Genomic DNA, 22,966 nt, shown 5'->3' on the forward strand with positions numbered 1-22,966 from the left:
ACACATCTTCTAAATAAGAGATGATCCAGTTGTTCATAGAATTCTGACAAAGTGCAGCCTTACAAATAGATTTGGACTGCAATTGAAAATGTTAGCAATACTAAAAATAATGTCATTTGTGCTTCAGAAGTCACTCTGTAAAACAGAGCAGGATGTAGGCCAGATAAAAGCTTTGAAACACTTCTCAGAATTCATATTTTTATTCCAGAGAACTATACACCTTCACACAATGCACTGCTGTCTATGACACAGTGACATCACTTCTCCTGATTTGAATTTTACAGTATGAGATCATAAAAAACAACCCTATGATCCAGTGCCTGGTTGACATTTGTTTTTTATACTGGACTGTTTGTATTATGACCTTTTAGTAGTTACTACTCAAAACATGTCTTTGTGCGCCAAGACCTATAAGCAGATACTGTGACTTATTTTTTATCAGCCAGTGTGTGCTCATAAAAAACATGTTTCTGAGGCTCTCATCAAAATGGATCCATGCATTGTAAGGGATCTTTGCATTCATAAAAAGTCAAATATCTCAGTTGCCCATTTGAGTGAGATGATTTTTATTTGTCTCTTTTTGTTCTATCAACTCTCATTTGATGATTGCTGTCTTCTGTTAGCACACACACACACACACACACACACACACACACACACACACACCACCACAAAACTTGACTCAGGACATCCTCACTGTGGGAGGTGTTGCTTTGCTTCATCTAGGGCCTGAAAGCAGAATGATAAACATCAGCAATTAGAAATGCCTTTAAATGGATCTGAAAAGATAGCAAAGGGAAGCATATGACATCGGAGAGGGAACCTTCTGAATGACACTGATGGCAGAGTCGTCCTCTTGCAATTTAGCCTGGGTCAGGGCTTTCTCAAAGTGGGGGACGCAGGATTCAAAGTTTCCAAGTTTCACTGAGATGAAACAGAAGGGAATTGACTCATCAGAGATCGGGGTTTAGTTTGTGTGATGACAACAGCACTGAAGCATTAAATAGTTTAAAATTTAAACATCAAGCAAATAAGCCGACATGTCACACCATCTTATTTTGTAAATATTAGAAAGACAATAATTACATTCTGACTGTGCCACCAAGACGTTGGCATTTATCTGCCATTTCTCATCAGCAATTTCATCGGCCGCAGCAACTGAGCGGACGCCATAGTCTCGGGCTTCTTTGTAGAGATTCAGCTCCAGGTAACACCAACCAATCTCATGAAACAACCAAGTCTTCTCCAAACCACCACGGACCAAGGGAATCTTCTTCTCCCAGCTCAGTTAAAAACATACTTAAAATTAAAATGCGTATAACCTATCACCAATATGCTAATCTTCCATAGTCATACCTCAATGTGAAACAATGCTTGTTAAGAGAGGTGTGACTATACAAGATTACCATCAAAATAACACGTTTTGCAAAGAACGGCAATGTAATATATTATACAAGAGCAGCTGTTACTCCGTTATTTACTTACAACTCGACAGCCTGTGTGAACTGTCCAGTTTGGGCATAAACACGTCCAATGTTATCCAGAGCCCTGGACATCGCATCTGGGAGTTTGCTGTTGATGCAGAAACATTACTAGACATTTGATTTATGCTGTTAAACACGTTCACTCCTGTTGTGTCATTCTGAAAATTCTTACCACTGTTTAGCCAACTCCAAGTCTTTTTGATGGTGCTCTAAAGCTTTGTCCATGTCTCCCAAGTCGATCAAGGCATTCCCAATACAGCTGTGCAGAGTGCCCAATACCTCTTTCTTATTAGGCACCTCTTTCTCAGACCAGCGCTGCACTATCTTCATGACTTCCTCCGCCTTCTTTTGACTACCCTCCGCATTTCCAGAGGTCAATGCTATGATGAAAAAGACGCAGTAAGCATTTTTAGGCTACAAAGTAAAGCACCAATCAACAGGTTCAGCCAGAGGCCTGCCTTACCTGCATCAATTTCATCCAGGCTCCTCAGCAAAAATTGAGCAGGCTCAGAGGGTGCGCTTTGGTGGGTCTTGCCAGATTTTTGCTGCATGCGCTTTTGCTCCTTTTCCTGTGCACAGATAGGTTTCTCCTGGTTCCAGAACTCGGTGCAAGTGTCGAGGTATGTAAGGCAGCCCTGAATGACGTCCTGCAGTCGCTCTCCACCTTTTGTCTTACCTTTTACCAAATCTGCAGATTGTTGCATAACAGTTTTAAATATTAGTCTATTAAAAGTGAAAAACATCACTGTAGATGGGTTTAAATGAACACACAGAACAGTAGGGACCAGAGGAGAAAGGTATAGGTATCATTTAAAGCTACAGTGTACTCAGCCAGCAATAAAAGATGCAGATAATGTAGTACCTTTATCCTTGAGCAGGTTTTCTAGATATTTCTTGTCACTGTAAAACTCTCCCAGCAGTTGTTTGGTGGTCTTCTCACTCTTAGGGGTCTTCTGGGTCTGCTGTTTCTTTTCTTTCGTCAGATGCTGAATAGCAGCGATTGGCTGGGCCCTCTTTACCCATCAGTCATTCACAAACACAATATTATGCAACAGGAGGGAGGCAAGAGTTGAACTTTGCATACACAAAACTGCAAAATCTATTAGGAAGGTGATCCTTTGTTACCAGAGTATGTTTGTATGTGTATGATCATGTTTACAACAGCACTACATCCAGGTTTTTCTGTTAAGTCCTGGGCTATTAACAGGGAACACAACAAAGACTAACCTCTTCATCTTTTTTGAGAAATGATAGGTCTCCCTTAATCTCCAGTTTTATAGAAGAAGGACCTGGAGGATACCATAGAAGAATGCATGATTTTAGCTGTGCTGTGCTGCTTTTTCAAATGCTGTAACTAACAATTTAGTGTCAAAATACTTACTGCCAACAGAGTTTTCTATGGCCTCCTGTGCTTTCTGGATACCCAGTCTGAACTCCTGTATTTGTGGACGCAGCTTTTGTCCTCTGTGGTAAAACACCAGTGCAAATTCAAATTCTCCCATGTAGTACAATGCCTCTGCCTTCTGGTATAATCCCTGAAAAAAATCACAAAAACGTTTCTTGGCTACACTTTTTATACATTGTCCCATATTTACATTAAGTAGTGAATTGAGGGCTGTCATTTAGCATAAGGAAGATAACATTTTTTTTGACTGTGACAGGCTTTAACATTACTGTAGCTCTCTGTTTACCTCAAAAAATGACTTGTCCTCTTTGAGTGAAGCCTCTGCATCTTTAAGAGCGTTTTCAGATTGCCCCATCTTCAGATAACATTTGGATCGGCCAACAAAACAGTTCTTGTCATCGGGCTTTAAAGTCAGCGCCTAAACACAAAGACCAAAAGCAATTCAAAGAGACAAGAACAGTTTCTTTCCATGAGCCCTCACTCTAATGAACAATTAAAATCAGTCATACACTCAAAACTCCATTTACTTCCATGATAGATTATACTTTTACCATTAAAATGCAGTAATTATGATATTTATACTTAATAAAAATAAAAATTGTTATGCTACAACAGGCAACTATGTACCTCTGTCTGAAATAATCATTAGCAGTTGTTATTGTGATCATAACCTTAACAAATTATTGTTACTTGCAGTTCTAATATTGTGAACTGCAGTTCTGCCTGTGGTTTGTCCAGTTGGTGTTGCCATACTAGTTGGGTAGGTACAATAAATGTCAAACACTGTACTGTCCTTTTTTATTTCTTTCAAACGTATGAAAAAGTTGAAAACTATAAACGTAATATGAGTGTTACATAGGCTATATCACTGTCAACTGTTATAGGTTTTGTTAAGCGTTGGCATGTCTTCAAAAAAAGGTCATAAAAAGTCAGCATGTGCACTTTTTCTGTGCAGTCCTCAATTATATGCTGGCTCCCTAAAATGGCACTCAGTCATTAAACTTTGAGAACCTCTGATATAAGTTTTTGTTTCAAATGATCAGTTAATCCATTGAGTTTCTAAAAAATTCCCCTGACCCGCCTAAAGGGTTGGGTCACAGAAAGTTTAGATTGAAAATGCAATGTTCTGTTTGGAAAACTTTGGTCCCAGCATTCAGGTAGATGCTCTTGATGCACTCCACCCACCCAAACACCACTGTGGATTTCTACCAGCACTTCATGATGGCAGTGCCAACCCCCAGCAGGACAATGCACCAAACCACATTGCAAAAACTGTTCAGGAACGGCCTGAGGAATGTGACAAAGAGCTCAAGGCATTGACCTGGCCTCCAATAGCCCTGATCCCAATCTAATGAAGCATCTATTGGACGTGCTGGTACCCCACCTCACAACCGAAAGGTCTCAAGGGGTCCGCCGCCAACACCCTGGTGCCAGACACAACAGGACACCCCCTCAGAGGTCCTGTGTCCATGCCTTAATGTCAGAGCCAAGTCCAATCCAAGTAGACCCCACCATGGAATCGGGGCACCTCTAGGGCACTGGCACGTCCCACAGATGCTCTATGAGATTGGGGTCTGGGGAATGTGGAGGCCACATCGACAACCTTTAGCAGTTTTTGCTGTGTGACATGTTGCATGTTGAGTGGGTGGTGTGTGTCAAGTGGTATCCACATGAAAGCCAGGACCAAAGGTTTCCCTGCAGGACATTACATTGTAACAAGATGATCAATGTTATTCACTTCACCTGTCAGTGTTTTTCTGTTATCTCAGAGACACAAAAGATGCATAATGACGATAAAGACACTCAAAACCACCACACAACATCTGTATGTCTTGTTTCTATGTAGGAGAGGTGGTGGGACCCTTTGCATATCTGTTCCCAGGGGCCCATGGACACACACCTATTCTTTCCACGTACACTTACATGTACATAATCCTGCCTCTTTATTTGTCCAGCTCTGCTTTGTTCCTAGCTGTTATATTTATTACTGTGTAACATTAAGTACATTGAGAGCAATACAAAAAATGGAGTTGAATTCCTTTTATGTACACACATGCCCGTAAAACTGAGTCTTAATTGCATAGTTTGGATAAAGTAATGTAATTCCAAAATGTTCTGTAGTTAACGGATAACCTTCAGCTTGTTAGTAAGACGTGCAATGCCTTGCTAACCTTAACTAGCTAACGTTAACTACTTACCGCTGTGTAGCTGCTCACAGCCTTTTTATACTCTCCTTTAATGTACAGCCAGTACCCATCGGCCATTAAAGTGGAGAACACGCCCTTCGGCTTTTGGCCCTCGTGATTTTCGTCTGAGTCTGACATTTTAGGCAAACTTTTCCGTCATAACACTACCAAACAAGTTAACTTCAGCGTGTATCTACAAACATTAGCACCTCCAGTCTACTGGTATCCTAGCAACCACTGTAACAAACAGAGCGGGAAACACCGCCATCTTCTGGTCGCCTGGGTTAGTAACGTTACACCTCTCTATCTCAGTTTAATGAGAATGTTTTCATAAGGACCATATACATGTCGATTAAAACCCTAATAAATACAATAATACTGATATAATTATACTATTATACTATACCATGAAGAAGACAACCAATTTCAGGGAAACCCAGAGGAGACCAACTTTATTGACATGGCTGGTACTTTTCAAGGATAAAGAGAGGATGGTTTCACCATAAGGGCATAAACAATGAAAGCAAAGATGAGGACGCTTTTCTTTTCTTCATAACGTGCACCAAGAGAACAACACTCATCAGGAAGTAACTGAACATGACCAGGTTTCCATCATCACCCCCGGACCGGACTTTCTTCGACAATAGCAAACACACAGCACATTGTATTTGTTGTATTTTTATGCGTATCGGTTGCATTGAGTAAAATTAGACAGCTTGCATCACAGTCAAGGAATACACAAGGCATAATCTATTTCTGCACATTGTTTCATGCAGACCAAACATAACAATTATCTTCCTGAATTAGTGTGAAAGGGATGCTCATAATCAGTGTCTCTCTCAGAGTTTTACTTAACAGAAAAGTGTCCTTATCTTACACCGATGGTTCTATCAGACAGCAAATTTACAATAAATATACATATCAAAATAAAAAAATGGAAAAAAACTATTATCACACATCAACACTTTACATTCCAGTAAAATGTACAATGCAGCAATCTGTGAATGGCAACATCAAACATAAAACCTGTGACAACAAGAGGGAAGGGGACCTTGCTGGCAACACAGCCAGCACAGCTGTCTCCACTGCCATCTTTCTACTGTGCTTCAGCTCGACTGTAGGTGTACGTCTAGGCTCCAGCTGTGAATTTTAAAAAATGATCAAGTGCTCCTATTGGCTTATGACAAGGAGGCAGTTTTCAGTGCGAATTCGTAGCAGCCAACTGTCTGTCTGACAGATTCTTCAAAAGGGGAGGGTGTCGCTTGCTAAGTGATTTTCTTTTAAAATCATTAAGCAAGTTATTAACTTTCATGCAGAAAAATCCCCTCTCAGCAGTAAGTTGAGACGAGCCAGATAATAGCTTGCTCAATGCTCAGGTGCATCTCAAGAGTTTCCCCAGGATGTCACTTCCTGCATGGATCCCTAAAAGCTCTGTTACAATAGCTGCACAGTCTCTGCAATCTCAAAAATCCAGGAAATATTTGGACCAGTGTTGCTAGCCATTACTGACTTTAAAGTTCGTTTCATTCTGAAAGGAAGAGAAACCAAATCCAAAACCAGTAACACACTATCAACTTAGTCTGTGCCACCTTAGTGTCCTTGCTATACGGGCTTTAAAACATTTGTTGCATGTGGTCATTTGGGTTGCATTCATTCAGTCAATGGCATAGACAGGAATCTGACTTGCAATCAGTCAGTCATTAAATATGGATGGTGGGTCGGGGGGTTGACATTGTTGAAAAGTCCTGATGTAGTAACTGTTTAGGTAGACAAATCCTCCAATTAACCAAACTGGAAGAAGAAATTTCCTGGTCCAGAAGCTGTAACACAAAACAAACAAGTCAATAACTGATGTGTTCTTAAATTGTGAACGTCATTCCAAACGCTTGACAGTAGAAAAGCATCGTTTCTCACTGCTTTAAATGCAGCACATAAGTTACCTTCAAAGCTAAATCCCCCTGGGCCTCCAAAGAACGCCTTGAAAATGTTGTTGGCATCAAAATCTGGTGGAGACAAAATGCAAGACCCAAAATCAGCACAGAGAACTTTACAGCCAGTTTCGCACCATAAAAACAACAGCTGTTTTAGAATAAAAAGGTGGTTCATTAGCTCACACAGTACTTAAAGCCCTGTCTACATTAGGGGTGTAAATCACCAGCTTCATCACAATACAATATTATATCGATTTGTTTGGATGACGATACGATGTTTGCCGATATCACAAAGTCTGTCACGATAAGATTTTGATTCGATTCGATTCAGGAGCCTGCGATTGATATGACGTGATATCATATGCCCATCTAACACAATCATTTACATCAACTCACAAAAACAACTAGAATATGATTTCACCATTTTATTTCTGAGCTCTGTTTGTTGTTTGAGCGGAGGCGCGCTTGCCCAGAAATGGTGGCACAGACGTGCTATGTAATTTTCAAAATAAATGTGTATCTTTAAGATGACGATATGGATCGATGTTTTCATTTTGCATCGATATAATCGGATTGTTAATCAATGAATCGATGTATCGATGTGGATCGATGTATCGTTACACCACTAGTCTACATATATACGCATATCTTTAAAACCAGATATTTTCCTCTGTTTTGGCCTCTCATCCACAATGACTATGCACCAGAAACCATGACAACAGTAGTGGACTACCAGTTTGCTAACATCGTAGTATTGCTGCACCACTTAAAGGACGAATGGAGGTGTCTGCTGCGCTTAATGTTATTTGTTCCAGCTCAGCGTCCACTACTGATGAGCAAGTCAGGGTTTTTTAAAATGTGTATCAACCCAGCCTGCTTTAGAGCCACTCCGTCCTGCCCAACCTCCAAATATTTGCGTTAATCAATGACCCAAACCTGACCCGCAAATCGGAGCTGAATGTTTCTGGTAATGACCTGCTTGCTGCTGGCTATATTTCCAGTAAATGTCATAATATAAAACATGTGTTTTCTCTTTGATAAAGTACAAACAGCAGAAAGACAGCACGTACTTACCCATCTTTTAAGTGGTTACATATTAAGCCTATGATCTCGAGTGCATAGCTGATATTCTACGTGGTTTGTTTACATGAGTGCACAGCTGATTGGCACAGTGGTGTGTTTACATGACCTTACAGAAGTGCATATTTAACAGTTTAAGTGTGGACACAGTGTTAGAGCTACATATTCTTAGAGGGAATCATTTTTACTGGACGTTATGACCAGAGAGATTTAATTGTTGGACCTCAACAGATTTTCCTGGTCATAGAGGCCTTGAGCTCAGCAGCGCTGATGATAGATGCTTAGTGCTGAACCAGCAGATGGTGGGACAATTTCCAGAGTGGGATTGTTTTGGATGAGCAGTGGAACTTTAAGAGCATCACTTGTATCTTTGAGTGAGTGCCTTAGTCCTTACATAGAAGGGGAATCCACAAAGATAAGATCTCCAGTGTGTGTTTTGGAAAAAGGTAATATTGGCCTGTGCACTTTACTACCTTTGCAACAACAGGAGACTAGAGAGGACTGTTTATGCTAGCTTTGAGTTCTTAATTGTGGTCAACTGAGGATGGCATTTATGAGGACAGAGGGGGAAAATATCTGTTTTAAAAAATCACTGTATACATGTGGACAGGACCTTAATCTGTTCACCCTTGAGGCCTCCCACCCCAGCCTCTCCCACGTACTAACCTCCCATGTTCATGCCGTCATCCTCCAGATCCTGACCGCTGTCATAGCGAGACTTCTTCTTTGGGTCCGAAAGCACGCTAAAAGCCTCGCCCACCTCCTTAAACTTCTTCTCCTCTTCCTTCTGCAACTCAGGACTAGCTCCGCTGTGACGGTCTGATAGGAAGGAGAGGTAGGGAAAAAGTCGTTGGGTTGAGGGACAACCATATACAGTGTTACATAAAATCACTCTGCTTTATTGTTATGGAAACTAACTGTTCTGTCAAGCACCTGGGTGATGTAAAAGCGCCCGTTTGCGGTAAGCTTTCTTGATCTCATCTTCTGTGGCATTCTTATCCACTCCAAGCACTTTGTAGTAATCTTTCCGCTTGCTTTTCTTCAACTCCAGCTGGGCATTTTTCAGAAGGTGCTTGTGTTCTACAGAATAAAAAAAAAGAGACAGGACATTTTAACAAACAATAAACCGTAATAAAGAGGCAATCTCTCTGCTGAAAGCTTTCAGGCTGTACGACTCCTACCTTTTGTCTTCTCTGTCTGATAAACCTTCTCATAGTCTCGCACTGCCTCTTCATATTGCTCTGTGTCCATGTAGCTGCAGCACAGTATACACAAGTTGGTTATTGTTTCCCAATGCAGCGTGAACAATAAAACACAAGTGCAGATGATGATACTGTCTTCTTTTTGTCCAAATACAACAGAACTCCCTGTCTCTATTAAAAACCAAGTTAGAAAACCGGGGACATACCACTGTGCTCTCCGTAAATAGGCCTTGATGTAGGTCTCATCCAGTTTAATGGCCTTCGTGCAGTCTTCAATGGCCTGTTCTAGTTTCTTCAGCTTTCAAAGAAAAAGAAAAGAGTGTGACCGTGTGAGGCGGAGACAGAGAGACAAAAACATAGTGGCCTAGTTCTCTTGATGTGACAGAGGAAAGTACAAGACGGCAAAGACACCAAAAAACATTGTGCTTTCGGAGGGACAGAATGAGATCTTTGCAAAGTCTGAAACCCTGCTAACCTATGAATAACTACAGGAGTGTGTGTATGTATGTGTTAGGCATGACGTATGACTTGTACAATTGCGATTAACAATATAATCATTTTAAGACCATTTTATGCCACTGACATAATGATAATATGATTGGATAATAACGTTTATTCTAGCATCATGTTGGCTACAGTGTTGGTGAAATTCACACATACACAAACACGCATGTTAACACTGGCGCAATAATGTACAATATATGGACATGACCTGAATCCTATGTGCTGACCTCGATAAGTCGATAACATTATCATGACAGGCCTACATGCAAACAGTGGAATCTCTCCTGTGCAGCTTCCTCACCTTAGATCCAACAGTGGCCCTATTACAGTACAGCTTGGCATTAGTCTTGATGTTGTTGGGGTCTATTGTTAGTGCCTCTGAGTAGAGCTCATAGGCTGCCTCAAAGTTTCCCTCCTTGAACGCCTTGTTCCCTTCCTCCTTCTTGGCTTTTAGTGCTTTGGCATTCTGGAAAAACAAATCATAGGACAATCTTAGAGGGTCTTACTCAGGGTTACAATCACAGCAACGTCAATCAGACTTATAGACGAATTCGGCGAGTGATTTGTGTATGCCGCCATCTTGCGGCGGAGCCATTGCTGCGGTGACGTGTCAGTCATCAATTCATTATGCTGTCATTGTGAACTGACTCTCTACAATGACAGTATCATGAATAGCTGGATTGATGATGTTAGACAGTGGCCTCCGGTAACTGATGAAGGTATCTTAAATTAGTACCGATATTAATTTAGAAATTATTCATTTGTTTGAGCGATAAGCAGGAAAGATTAGAGTAATAGGGAGATAATAGACTGTATCATTAAACACTGTGTAATATAACGTTAGCATACGTTACGTGTGCTGACTTTAGCAAGCTAGTAGCGTGACATTTAATCATTAAGGACAGGCTACGTGACTAAAAACAACAACAACACGTGTTTGTGTTAGGTATTCAAGAATATTTTATTGATCGCCTGGCCTCCGATGACCAGAAAAACGGCAATTACAGGTCTCTGATTGAGGGTCAAAATTACCTGAGCTCTGGATGGGTCAGGCAAATTTTACACCGCCTTTTAGACAACCATCACATCATATTGAAGGATCGCCTTCCATATGATGTGATGGTCACGTAGCCTGTCCATAATGATTAAATGTCACGCTGCTAGCTTGCTAACGTCAGCACACGTAACGTATGCTAGCATTATATTACACAGTGTTTAATGATACAGTCTATTATCTCCCTAATAGGCCTACTCTAATCTTTCCTGATTATCGGTCAAGCAAATGATTACTTTTTATATTAATATCGGTACTCATTTAAGATACCTTCATCAGTTACCGGAGGCCACTGTCTAACATCATCAATCCAGCTATTCATGATGCTGTCATTGTAGAGAGTCAGTTCACAATGACAGCATAATGAATTGATGACTGACACATGTCACCGCAGCAATGGCGCCGCCGCAAGATGGCGGCATACACAAATCGCTCGCCAAATTCGTCTATAATGGATGGGAGAAAATGACAATGTTGTATATTAGGCAAATGTCCTGAGTTGACTGCCGCTTTTAGAGGAAAAGGCTCCCATAGATGTAACGGTCATATTTCTAGGAATTCACAATAAAAGTTTTAATATTTCTGCGAATTCGCAATAAAAGTTTATTTGATTTGTAAAACTCTTATCTACTGAATGACTCACTCTGCATGCGAGTCGAGCCTTGTCGTGGTCAGGAGCCATGCGCAGAGCCTGTACAAAGAACTGGACAGCCTTGTCGATACAGTCCTCATAGTACAGGCAAAGACCACGCACGTACAGTGCATCTGCATTAGTGGAGTCCATTCGCAGAATATCACTAAACGGGAACAAATAAAGAAGATTAATGTTATAAGATAGCAAACATATAAGAAAAAAAAAACCAAAACAAAAGAGAAATCACATAAAAGTATGCCATTCTGTGTCACTATTATCACTACTATTTCAATTCCAAATTTGAAAATCAATCGAAATGACCTTTTGACTTCAACCTTCAAAATGTAGAGAAAAATTGGCTATTCTCCCAGTATGTTTTTCCCTCTCCATCCCCGCCTACTTGTGCTCATCCAAAGAACAAGACACAGCATAGTTTACCAGTAGCCTGCAGCTACACTTTTTGAGACACCATGACCACTGTCGGAGATGACAGAGAAACAACAGGACAACAAAATGCTCTTACTTCCCTGAGGTTATGGGCATCGCAAAATTTTGCCTTCCCCTTGAGATATGTAAAGAATTAACATGTCGTTGACAGAAAAACTAGTTTGTAGGCAATACTACACGCGGGTACCATATGTTATCTCAGGCAATGCAACAAATATGGCAGGAACGTATTCCCAGGCATTATAAATAAACAGATTTGACAGGGACAACAACCACAATCTGGTGACTTTTTGCAGGTGAAGAAACTCAAACTGCCATTGTAAAGTACCCTTTTGCCATCTAGTGGCTCTTGTTTTTGTTTTTATGTCATACAATTTGGTCCCAATTGAGTGCTGAAATACGCTACTGACATTACATCTTAAATAAATTATATTTATTTATTTTAAATTATATACATTTATTTTTGACCACATGGCCTCAGTGAGGTAAATATCAAATTAAAAGGGTGGGGTGGTCAGTTTTAGGGATGTGCCATTTTTATATCACTGTGATAATGAATTTCAGAACCTTACACTTCTTAGACCCATGTTTCAAACCTATGACACTTTGAAAACAAGATTTACATATAGTTTTTAAAACCACCAGGTGTTAAGGTTGGAGTTGGAATGGCACATGCACACCCTTGTGTGTTATTCTGCCTTTACTCTATGCTCATTGTGACAGATTCCAATAATATCAAATAAGTGAATCACCAAATATTTTTCAAATACACCGTCTTACCTGGCTACTGACTGAGCCTCAGGGTAGCGCCCCAGCAGGGCTAAGCACTCTGCCTTCAGTATCTTGAACCTGTGACAGGCTGCGGCAGACTCCAAGGCACGGTCCATGCAAAAAACAACCTAGAAACAACCACAGCACACTTGCAGTCTGTTTCTGGTGACATACCACACAACTGATGAAATTCAGTAAGATTGTAACTTCTGTGCAGCTTACCATTCTGAAGTCTCTCTTCTCAAATCCAATCTCTGCCATTCTCTCATATTCAAGGATGGATTCTGCATTCTTCAGCTAAAAAAATAATGTGTGGTATTCAGTGACAATGTCAAACACCTGTGGTAGAATAATTGCTTTACAGTTACCACTGGCCTCTGTCATATGCCAAGCTTAGTGCTCCTAAAACCAGGGCAATAAAAGCAGCAGTACTGTACTTCTGTGACAGCATAAAACTTGCCCTCTCGCTTTCTAACTGGGATTTAAAGAATATTTCCCCGAAAAATGACCATTGTGTATCAACTACTCACCAATAGTTACCTTGAATTTGTGAATACACTTTGTTTTTCTTGCATGCTTTCACAGTGAACGAAAAATCCCAAAAGAATTCTTGATGAACTGGGGTAAAAGGCGACCGCATTTAAAAACAGCACAACTATATCAAAATATCCATTTACAAACTCTCACAAAATGTGTGCTGTGTAATCATAGTCTCATTTATCCAGGTATGCTCAGTACTCCATAACACATGCATTTTCGCTATAACCTTATTATTTAAAAAACGTCCACATATGAGTAGCACACAAGGGCAAACACAAGCATCTGAACTCCGCTGGTGCGTTCCACTGAGCAGAGATAAAACATGTGCTTACCCAGGCACGCTCCTTGTTCTTGCCTAACAACAGTTATGCAAAAGTGTTTTAAATAGTAAGGTTTTAGTGAAAACGCATGTGTTTGGGAACTGTTGAGCATGCGACTGGATAAATGAGACTTGGATTATACTGCACAAGCTGTGTTAGTGTTTGTAAACAGATATTTTGATACAGTTCTGCTGTTGTTAAATGCAACCCCCCTTAACTTCAATTCATCAAAAATTTTCTGTCTTTTGGATTCTGAATTCAATGCAACACAGGGTGAGTAACTGATATACAAATTATAATTTCATAGGTGAAGTATTCCTCAAACACTAACTCCACTTGATCTCCCCTTAAACCACTCAGTGTCTTTCCACTTTATTTGCACTAGTTTGGCCAAAGCCTATCTAATAGAGGATAATCCTGTCCAAGTTGTTAGATCATGCTCTGTCAAAGTGAGGCCAACTCACCTCCTGCTGGGCCTGGCTGTTGTCAGACTCCAGTTCCAGAACCCTCTGGAAACAGCGGCTGGCAGCCATCGCATTGCCAAGAGACAGGTGGCACTTGCCCTCTCGCAGATGTCCCTGTGGGTAAAAGATTTACAGTTCACATACTGAAGTGATAACATCCCCTAATTCCTTGGTTGAAATCAAATGGGCACTGTGTACCAATACCTAAACCATGATCAGCCCCAACTTACTTTTAATGTGACACACCTTTTTATTCCTTTGGCAAAATCATAATGCTAATAACCCACTGCACTGTTACAGGGGTGTGCTGTAGCTTGTATATTGAGGAGCCACATAGCATTATAAACTAAACTGTATACATGGATAACACCAGTCATTTCTATAAGCGGAACAGATAAATAGCCCTGGGATGTAATAAACAACCACAATTAAATTTCAAGCTCCCAAGTTTCTGTGGCATTTCTAAAACCACCTTTCATGTTAGTTTGACTTTATTATGTAGAAAAAGTTTTACTTGCATTATTTACACATAGTTCTGCTAAATCAAACATGTGTCCTCTTCACCAGGCCTTATCTATAGAATCCTGGAAATCTGGACAGATAATCTCACTTGTGTTTGCTTATCTCCTTTCCTCCTTGACTGCCTATGAGACTTTTTACTAACACTTCCATTATACAGCAAAAGACACCTTCTGTATTTATTCCTATAAAAGGCCATTGTAACTTATGTTAGGTATACTGTGATACCTTGATACCGTGAAACCATGATATTTTCTGAGACGGTCAATGTACCATGAAAATCTCATACAGTGCCTGAGTGCTTATCAGTCTAGATTGTTTTGGTGTGAGAGTGTTGGAGATATCGACCATAGAGATGTCTGCCTTTTCTTGAAATAATCAAACTAGATAATACTGGGCTTGTGCTGCTCAAACAAATCATATAAACCAGTTACTCAAGATAATCCACAGAGCTTGTTGTGAGCAGTTTCATGTAGAAACTATTTCTTTCTACAAGATTACACTTGCCATGTGTGCATCTACTCGGAGACTAGAGGCTCATGCTCATGACAGCGTAAAATGTAAACATTAATGGCGTCCTCATCTGCTGAGCTGTAATGTTAGCCAGCTCAGTGGTGCTAGGTGAGCTAGCAGTAGATGCATCCTTCCTCCTGGGCAGTTATATGGTTGGCATGGGCAGTTCATCAGAAAGAATATGGATTTTCTTGATTAACCAGGTCATGATTTTTGGAAAGAGACACTGCAGTTTTCCAAATGTATTTTTTTTGGCACTGTAAGCACCACAATCCGAGTGCCATCTTGTTCCATTATATTTAAGAGAAGGCAGACATCTCTACGGCCAATATCTCAAACACTTTGCAACTCACATCATAAAAAATCTAGATCTAGACACAACAAGAATAAATCTTTTCATTTAACAGAATGCAATGTTTTTTTTCCCCACAACGTACCTTCATGAAGTCGTTATCTAGTCGTACTGCTTGCTGGGAATCCTCTAAAGCCTCTCTGTATCGACATAACATCATTAGCGTAGCTGCCCGGTTTCCATAGTAACTTGCATTCTTCGGACACATGTCTGTATAACAAACACGTTATTGACATGCTATCAAGGACAGACAGAGTTCCTACTTTTATTTCTTATCCAAACAAGAAATCAAGATAATGCCATGGACTGACAGGAAGTCTGGCTCAAATAACTAAGAGATAATTACCTATGGCCTTGGTGTAATAATTGAATGCTTCTGCGTAATCCTTCTTGATGTAAAAAGCATTGCCTTGCTCCTTGAAGCCCTCTGCTTCCCTGCGGGCAGACAGACAGGCAAAGAGGCTCATTTTAGCAAACTCAGGTGAGTGTAGCTGAACAGAGCATGACACACAGGTGAATGGGGTTGGTGGTCTGCTACCTGGCTTTGTAACAGATAACTGAACACCTTGTCTTTAAATGTATTATTTAGACTGTAAAACCTTGAGGTGTGAACATCACATTTATAATCACGTGTAAGGAGAGCATGTCCAGGAATGTGACTGACAGTGTGCATCAGGGAGCTTGCTGGCCTGAGTTAGCTAAACATAGAAGGAACCAAACCAGCAGGTCACAAGTGTTCCCTCCAATCAAACACGTAGCTATTTTGTGAAGCTGACGGGCAGCAGAGCCAGGAACATATGACACCATGCCGTGGGCCAATGCCGTTACTTTTTTTGGAAGTCTTTCATGTTTTACACCACGACCACACATTCAGTGAATGGTGTCATTAACTTGTTGGCCGCGTTGTATCATACCGGGAATACTGCAATAAAGTGAAAGCAGTACCCTAAGCAAATAACGGCAGATTGACAGCTTTAACAGTTGCCTGACTGCAACCTAGAAATCCAGCTCAGGGGCTAGCTAAGAGGAGGACAATCAAGCTAACTGCTATCCGGGGCAGAATTTAGCTAAACAGCGGTGGCGCGCTAGTTAGCTTTCATAGTGCGAAGTGCGAAGAAAATTAATACGGGAAACACTTTTGCTAACACATGTCAGTGAGCCACTTTGTTATATGTGTATTTCTGCCGCTGACAATGTAGCGTTAGTTTGTTTTACCTCTCTAATTCTTCGTCACTGAGCAGTTCCATGTCAGGGTCCATGTTCACAGCATCACAGTTCTCCGTCGCCATTTTGCCGTCAATGGGGAGGGGCGGGGCCACATACTGCAGTCGTTACGTACACTGTAAACAGGAAGTAGCCCTTTTGGTAAGAAGAGCAGCTTGCTTGACAATAAGAATTATTATCATAGCTCAGTCATATTTACCTGCAGGTAGCCATTATGAGCTTATATGTTTCTGAGGGCACACATTTTACTCGGGGTTGTCAGTTCCAGATAACATTAGCGACTGTATATATTACATCGTGTCTACGGACCTCACCGAAAGCTAATGCTAAGCTAGTTCCTAATGTCACAGACTGGAGAAACGGTAACATGCTCAGCTAACTTAATTAGCTAACGTTTTTGTAATATATCAGCATGACTAACGTACATTTTTAAAATGTGTGCTATCTTGGAATGAATGCATTAGTAACGTTAGTTAATTGTTTATGACAGAAGCATATTTTAGCAATGTTGCTACCCAAAAGGCATGAGCAACGTTAGTACAATGTTATGCACTCAGTTTTCATAGTTTGCAACGTGAACAAAATATTGGTGTATTTTCTCCAAAAAACAGATTTTCTGACCTGAAAGTGAGTCATGGGCAAAAGCTGTAAGGTGGTTGTGTGTGGCCAGGCTGCAGTTGGCAAAACAGCTGTACTGGAGCAACTACTGTATGCCAATCATGTTGCAGGTATACATTTTGCTCTATATTGTTTTATTCTTTTTATTTCAAATAACACTGTTGATCTGCTTGTAATGCACTGTACGTTGGTTATTCTCTGTGCATTACTTACTGTATTTAAAATGTTTAGTTTGATTGCCACTGATTCTCCCTCACACACTGATACATGTAAGGAACACATGTATTAGGGTCTTATCTGTATGTAACAGAGGAGGGGGGTGGCTGGGGTGTGACTTAGTTTTTTTTTCTGTTTTGACCCTCCCTGAAGCTACAAATATTTCTCCTTCCTGAGTGTCTAGCGGAAAATGCATTACCCTCCCTTCGCCATAAATTAGTAATTACATTTTAAAATGTGCCCTTTGATGTTTGAAAGGTAAAAGTTAAAAGTTGAAGACAAAATCCGGGACCTGATCAAAGCCTTGGTTTTTCACTCTTGTTGTGCATGCTGGTTAGTTTGTGCAAACAGTTTATTTTTGGCCAAATTTTAAATGAGATGAGAATGAAGTGATTTTGGTGAATTTAACTATTTTATGCTTAGATTAGGTTTTGTTGTTTTCTGACAGAAGCCTTTATGTTTACTTTAAAATTGATAGTAAAATAATACAAAACACAACCTTTTAAATGTGTATGCCCCTCCCCTAAGTCAAAATAAAAAACAGTCCTGGCTGGCCCAATGCTTAAAAATCATGAGATGCAATGAATAGCAATTGAACAAGCAAAATATATTATTTGTGCATAATCATCTTCCTCATGAAGGTACAAAACAGAGGGCCTTTTACACTAGCATTACGCATTAAATTTCTTTTCATACAGCATGGTTTATTGCAACTGAATATCATTAAGTTTTTAGGCTTTTAGGCTCCTGTAACAGCAAGACTGATACTCTGCTTTTAGTCAGGCACAAATATCACAAATAGGACACTGTGTGATGTAGAGCTTGTGATAAGACCCTAGAGGGATAAAGTTACATGACTAGGTCTTTTCAACTGTTTTGTGGATTAACATCTTGCTACTAGGTGTGGGGGGAAAAGATCGATTCAGCATTTTTGTTTTCTTCTTCTTCTATTATCATGATATTTTCCATTCAATATTGTATCGATACATGGACGCCAAGTATTGTTTTTATTTTTTTATATAAATTATTAATATTGCAAGTAAATTAAACTTTGGTAGACTACTAGATCATAAAACCAGTACATTTGATACTTTGCTGCAATAAAAATGATTTAAGTGAGATGAACATATTAAAACAGATGTTAGATAAACAGATGTTGACAAATTTTTCCTTTTGGGTCATAATTTGCAGTTGAAAATGGGTAATAAATTGGAATATATCACAATATATGTCATCACAATACTCAGCATACAGCAAAACATTTAAAATCTCAATAACATTGTATCGTGACTTAAGCATTGTGATAATATTGTATTATGGGCCCTCTGGTGATTCCTACCTCCACTTGCTACATTCTGGTTTCTAAAGTTCACTTGGAAGTAAATGTTAATCAGCACTAACTTAACAAATTTATTGCATATGTTTTTTTTCTACTGACACCCTGTCATACAACAGTGTGTTGCTATTTGTTTCAAGTGACTAAATATGAAAGTGCTTAGTTACAATGTATTCATTACCAGCCATTATCCTAATACTTGTGCAGTATTACACACTGTATGTGTCTGTCTTTGTTTGTCCACTGTTAGGTTCAGAGCCCATGGAGACCCTGGAGGATATCTATATTGGCTCCATAGAAACTGATCGCGGCACACGAGAGCAGGTGCGCTTCTATGACACCCGTGGGCTCCGGGATGGGATGGAGTTTCCTCGACATTACTACACTTTTGCTGATGGCTTTGTACTCGTCTACAGCATTGACAGTAAAGAGTCCTTTAAGCGAATGGAGGCCCTCAAGAAGGACATCGACCGTCACAGAGACAAGAAAGAGGTGAGGACTGCCAAAGTGCTTGTCATTGCTAATGAAGCGAAGCACACTGATGTGGACAGAGCTAGAGTTGACACTTATGTGGGGCTAACCTGATGATCCTAATCCACAGGTGACCATTGTTGTGCTGGGTAACAAGCTGGACAGGCAGGATGAGAGGAGAGTCGACTCTAACATGGCCCAGAACTGGGCAAAGAACGAGAAGGTGCGTCTGTGGGAGGTGTCAGTGGTGGACCGGCGTACACTGATCGAACCCTTTGTCTACCTGGCCAGCAAAATGACCCAACCACAAAGCAAGTCCACTTTCCCTCTCAGTCGCAACAAGAATAAGGGCAGTGGTTCTACAGACAGCTGAACGACCAGACACTGTTTTTATGTTCAAGAGGAAGGAAAAAGGGAGTAGAGGTGTGTTAAAGGGAATCTAGTTTTGCTAAAAAAAAATAAAAAAAAACTATTTCAATATTATGAAGGACTGAGGTAGTAAGAGTTGGTTTGGAAAATATGGAGAAGCGATAATGAGAAAAGGCAGGATGATTGTATGGATATTTATATATACAGTGAGTACTGTTGGTTTAGCATCCATGTTCGATGTTTTGATAAAATACTGCAATTATAAATGAGTGACAATGTTGATCTTTTATCAACAATTTAAAGAATGCAAAGTTTTTTTGTCATTCCGTGTATATTAGTTTGGATTATGGTCAAAATATTCATACACATTCTTGATTATTACAGCTGTTGACATCAGCAGTCATGTTTGGACTTGCAGCTCTTAAACTACTGACAACCAACATTTTGCTCTCAGACTCATGGAGCTCACTGTATAGATAAATTAGGACCTCGCACACAGATACACTGGCTACTATTTTATTTACATGTACACTACATGTACACACAGGCTGAATCAAAAATGGCAGCAGTCACTTATGTTACCTGATTATTGCGTCACACAAATGCTGAATTTCACGTGTTGTAAAAGATTTGATAGGTGAAAGTCTTTTATTGATACATTCTTGATGATGTGATGTTTGTTGATCTGGAGAGTTGTTACACTATATTTGTTCTTTACTGAGTTATACTGTTGGATGTTGTACAGTGAATTATTAACATTCCTTACCACATACTGCCTTCTGTACAGGCTGTAGAAATTGAAATATGAGATAAATGTTCAGGAGAAAGGCAGTTTCTGCAGGCTCAGGTGCTACTTTTTTCTGCTTGTGACACATAAAGACATAGCACACTCTATATAGTAAAATGTTGCACCACGAACAGCACGACTTATCATGTAATCAGTTACAGTCACAGAGGAAGTTGAAGCTGGTATATTTTTTACTAAGCTGTAAAGTAAAACCCAGGGCATTCATCAGCTGACCATTGAACAGTCACGTCAGGGTGCAACATGAGTCAAAATATCAGCAGCTTTTAATGTTTGATTGAAAAGGGGGAATCCGTTTATTGTCTTTATTCATGTGTTTGTGCCTCAGGCTTTCAACACTATGTAACATACATGCAACATTTTTTGTGAATATCAAGCCTTTATGTATTAATATCCATAAAATGTGTTCACTTGATATTTGCTTGCATGTTTTGCAAACACATTTAATGATTTTTTGGGCCTAAACAGAATATGTATGAAGTGTTCATTTTTGTTTCATCAGTTTTCATTAATTTGGTTGGATGGAAAATAATGAGTGTACAGAGTCCTCTATTGGTTACAGTGAGGAACTGCAACACCATTACAATAAACAAAGAGATGACAGCTGTGTTTTTAATATTTTGTCCACTACCAAGTAGCATGTATATAAATAAAGGTGGGCGAAACATTCACAAAAGTATTATATCTCACATAGGTGTCTATAATAATGCAACACATGTTGCGGGGTTCATAGTACCTAATGAAGTGTTTATTTATAATACAGCTTTAACATTTGTGCTCACATGCCTATGAGTAAACATTTAGATACTTCTAAAGAATAATAACAATATAAGTATTGTCACATATGTGTGATAATCCACATTGACACCCCCACTGAAACCATCTTTGCATTTGTACTGAAGCCTAACACTGAACACCGTTTTTTAAATGGCGTGTCCTTGTAAATATCTTTGGGCAAAAGCTCTATCAAATTAATTAAAGTTAACATTTCAAAAGCTGTTTTTTTCTCATGTAGTTCCTCTGAGTACACATGTGTTTTGTTAATACTTTTTGTCATGTGGGAGGATTTAAGGGCTGTTTTTCAATGACAAGCAGGTGTTAGCATTTCATTTAAAAGCTGAGCCTTTTATATCCCTCGGAGGAAAAACACTGATTAATAGATACAAATAGATTCACACCAAATTAAAACTCGCACAGAAGCATGGGAAATTATCAGCTGTTGTGCAATAAACTGTCCACTGTGTTTGATTACTCAACAAAATGGAACATACAAAAATAAAATATTCATGACAAACATGTTCAGGAGAAATGTGCCAGTGATTTAATGATTATTGGAAATGCTGGGTGCAATTTGTAATGACAACTGATTATTTATTTATTTATTTTACCCCTAAACTGACAAGAATAACACAAGAGCTCCTTGAGGAGAAATGATAGAGATTAACCAGCAGCAGTACATTTCAATGACTGCAAACATGATATCTCATCATTTAGGTTTCAGGGCATTGAAAAAGTTACTCTGCCAGAGAGAGGTGGTAACACTGAAGAAACACTTGGCAGAAGAGAAGTATGCTGATTATTTAATCTGTAAACTCTATCTCTCAAAGGATTAAATGATGCGATACAATGGCATGTCATGCTTTAATGGATTTGGGGATCTCAAAAGACCAATTTATAACACATGGCATAGGAGTACACATTGTTTAACATTTTGAATGATTTATGAAAGCTGCAGGGCCGATGTGTTCATTCAAAGGATCAATATTTTTTTGTAAATAATCTTGTAAATATCCTTTATTGTGTAGGGAGCTTGAGTTATTTATGTTTTTCCTAAATTTTTCAAGTTTCCTTGTTCTTTCGTTTGTGGGATATGTGACATATCCTTCTGACACCCTGTGTCCTCATATGAGGACATTACATTTTGGGTTTACTTATTCTTATACTTCATTTTACTTAACTTAGACCTGTTGTCCTCCTTCGTGAACACTTTTTTGTGCCATCTAGTGGTAGTAAGAGCACAATACACCAATCCAGGTGAAAACAAGATGGCAGCCATCTCTGCTGAGTCAGTCTGCAGCAGACACAAAAGTGTACAAGGTCCAAAACCTGGTCACATTTCAGGGTTGAAACTTCTTTATCAATGATTAATAATGTCTGTAGTTTGATATGGCAGCACATTTGATACATTTTAGCAACAGTAACAGGCTAAGACACCTAATTAGGAACTGCTGCCGAGGTGCCCTTGAGCAAGGCACCAAACCCCCCAACCGCTCGGAGCGCCTGTCATGGGCATGGGCAACCCCACTCTGACATCTCTCCACTTAGTGCATGTATAGGTCCTGTTTGTGCCAACCTGGTTTGTGCATGTGTGTGTTTGGACCTGTGTGTAATTTCGCCTCGGGGATTAATAAAGTATATAAAATTGAAAAAACTAATTAAATTGTGAAGCTGAGTAAGAGCAGTGTGTGGGATTTTCTATTCAGAGACTCAGGCAATATTTTCCAACGCACCTGCATCTGAG

General features: G+C 39.7%; 3 protein-coding genes across 5 annotated transcripts; 1 reads left to right on the forward strand and 2 right to left on the reverse strand.

Moving 5' to 3' along the window:
* Positions 1–290: 290 nt before the first annotated feature.
* odad4 (outer dynein arm docking complex subunit 4) lies at positions 291–5,294 on the reverse strand. Of its 2 annotated transcripts, none has more exons than XM_050069278.1 (11): positions 5,088–5,294; positions 3,176–3,307; positions 2,866–3,019; positions 2,712–2,773; positions 2,347–2,497; positions 1,948–2,172; positions 1,657–1,864; positions 1,489–1,572; positions 1,087–1,283; positions 824–924; positions 291–729 (listed from the first exon to the last, which is right to left on the reverse strand). In XM_050069278.1, exons 1-11 carry the CDS (start codon positions 5,211–5,213, stop codon positions 694–696), a joined length of 1,476 nt encoding a protein of 491 aa, XP_049925235.1. In that variant the 5' UTR covers positions 5,214–5,294; the 3' UTR covers positions 291–693. The 2 variants fall into 2 exon arrangements, with proteins under 2 accessions (XP_049925235.1, XP_049925234.1); XM_050069277.1 differs by having other exon boundaries at positions 292–729; positions 1,486–1,572.
* Positions 5,295–5,499: 205 nt separating this feature from the next.
* Positions 5,500–16,733, reverse strand: dnajc7 (DnaJ (Hsp40) homolog, subfamily C, member 7). The gene is made up of 14 exons (XM_050068730.1): positions 16,622–16,733; positions 15,753–15,841; positions 15,492–15,616; positions 14,023–14,136; positions 12,921–12,995; positions 12,708–12,826; positions 11,490–11,643; positions 10,094–10,258; positions 9,495–9,586; positions 9,268–9,341; positions 9,020–9,166; positions 8,753–8,905; positions 7,016–7,078; positions 5,500–6,895 (listed from the first exon to the last, which is right to left on the reverse strand). The coding sequence occupies exons 1-14, from the start codon at positions 16,693–16,695 to the stop codon at positions 6,858–6,860; spliced, it is 1,482 nt and encodes a 493-aa protein (XP_049924687.1). The 5' UTR covers positions 16,696–16,733; the 3' UTR covers positions 5,500–6,857.
* nkiras2 (NFKB inhibitor interacting Ras-like 2) lies at positions 16,669–21,048 on the forward strand. Of its 2 annotated transcripts, none has more exons than XM_050068731.1 (4): positions 16,669–16,771; positions 17,242–17,358; positions 19,051–19,292; positions 19,402–21,048. In XM_050068731.1, the coding sequence occupies exons 2-4, from the start codon at positions 17,265–17,267 to the stop codon at positions 19,642–19,644; spliced, it is 579 nt and encodes a 192-aa protein (XP_049924688.1). In that variant the 5' UTR covers positions 16,669–16,771; positions 17,242–17,264; the 3' UTR covers positions 19,645–21,048. The 2 variants fall into 2 exon arrangements, with proteins under 2 accessions (XP_049924688.1, XP_049924689.1); XM_050068732.1 differs by lacking the exon at positions 16,669–16,771 and adding an exon at positions 16,803–16,992.
* Positions 21,049–22,966: the final 1,918 nt, after the last annotated feature.

The sequence above is a fragment of the Epinephelus moara genome, chromosome 18 (assembly GCF_006386435.1).
Source record: "Epinephelus moara isolate mb chromosome 18, YSFRI_EMoa_1.0, whole genome shotgun sequence".
Lineage (NCBI taxonomy): Eukaryota > Metazoa > Chordata > Actinopteri > Perciformes > Serranidae > Epinephelus > Epinephelus moara.

Excerpts from the sequence above, each read along its gene's own strand:
- odad4 (XM_050069277.1), bottom strand. The coding sequence starts at position 5,213 with ATGTCAGACTCAGACGAAAATCACGAGGGCCAAAAGCCGAAGGGCGTG. Across the intron at positions 1,865-1,947 it reads CCTGGATGAAATTGATGCAG|CATTGACCTCTGGAAATGCG; the intron begins GTAAGGCAGGCC and ends TTTTCATCATAG. Across the intron at positions 925-1,086 it reads CTTGGTGGCACAGTCAGAAT|TGAAACTTGGAAACTTTGAA; the intron begins GTAATTATTGTC and ends GTTTCATCTCAG.
- dnajc7 (XM_050068730.1), bottom strand. The coding sequence starts at position 16,695 with ATGGCGACGGAGAACTGTGATGCTGTGAACATGGACCCTGACATGGAA. Across the intron at positions 15,842-16,621 it reads AGTGACGAAGAATTAGAGAG|GGAAGCAGAGGGCTTCAAGG; the intron begins GTAAAACAAACT and ends GTCTGCCCGCAG. Across the intron at positions 15,617-15,752 it reads TTATTACACCAAGGCCATAG|ACATGTGTCCGAAGAATGCA; the intron begins GTAATTATCTCT and ends TTTGTTATACAG.
- nkiras2 (XM_050068731.1), top strand. The coding sequence starts at position 17,265 with ATGGGCAAAAGCTGTAAGGTGGTTGTGTGTGGCCAGGCTGCAGTTGGC. Across the intron at positions 17,359-19,050 it reads GTATGCCAATCATGTTGCAG|GTTCAGAGCCCATGGAGACC; the intron begins GTATACATTTTG and ends GTCCACTGTTAG. Across the intron at positions 19,293-19,401 it reads GTCACAGAGACAAGAAAGAG|GTGACCATTGTTGTGCTGGG; the intron begins GTGAGGACTGCC and ends CCTAATCCACAG.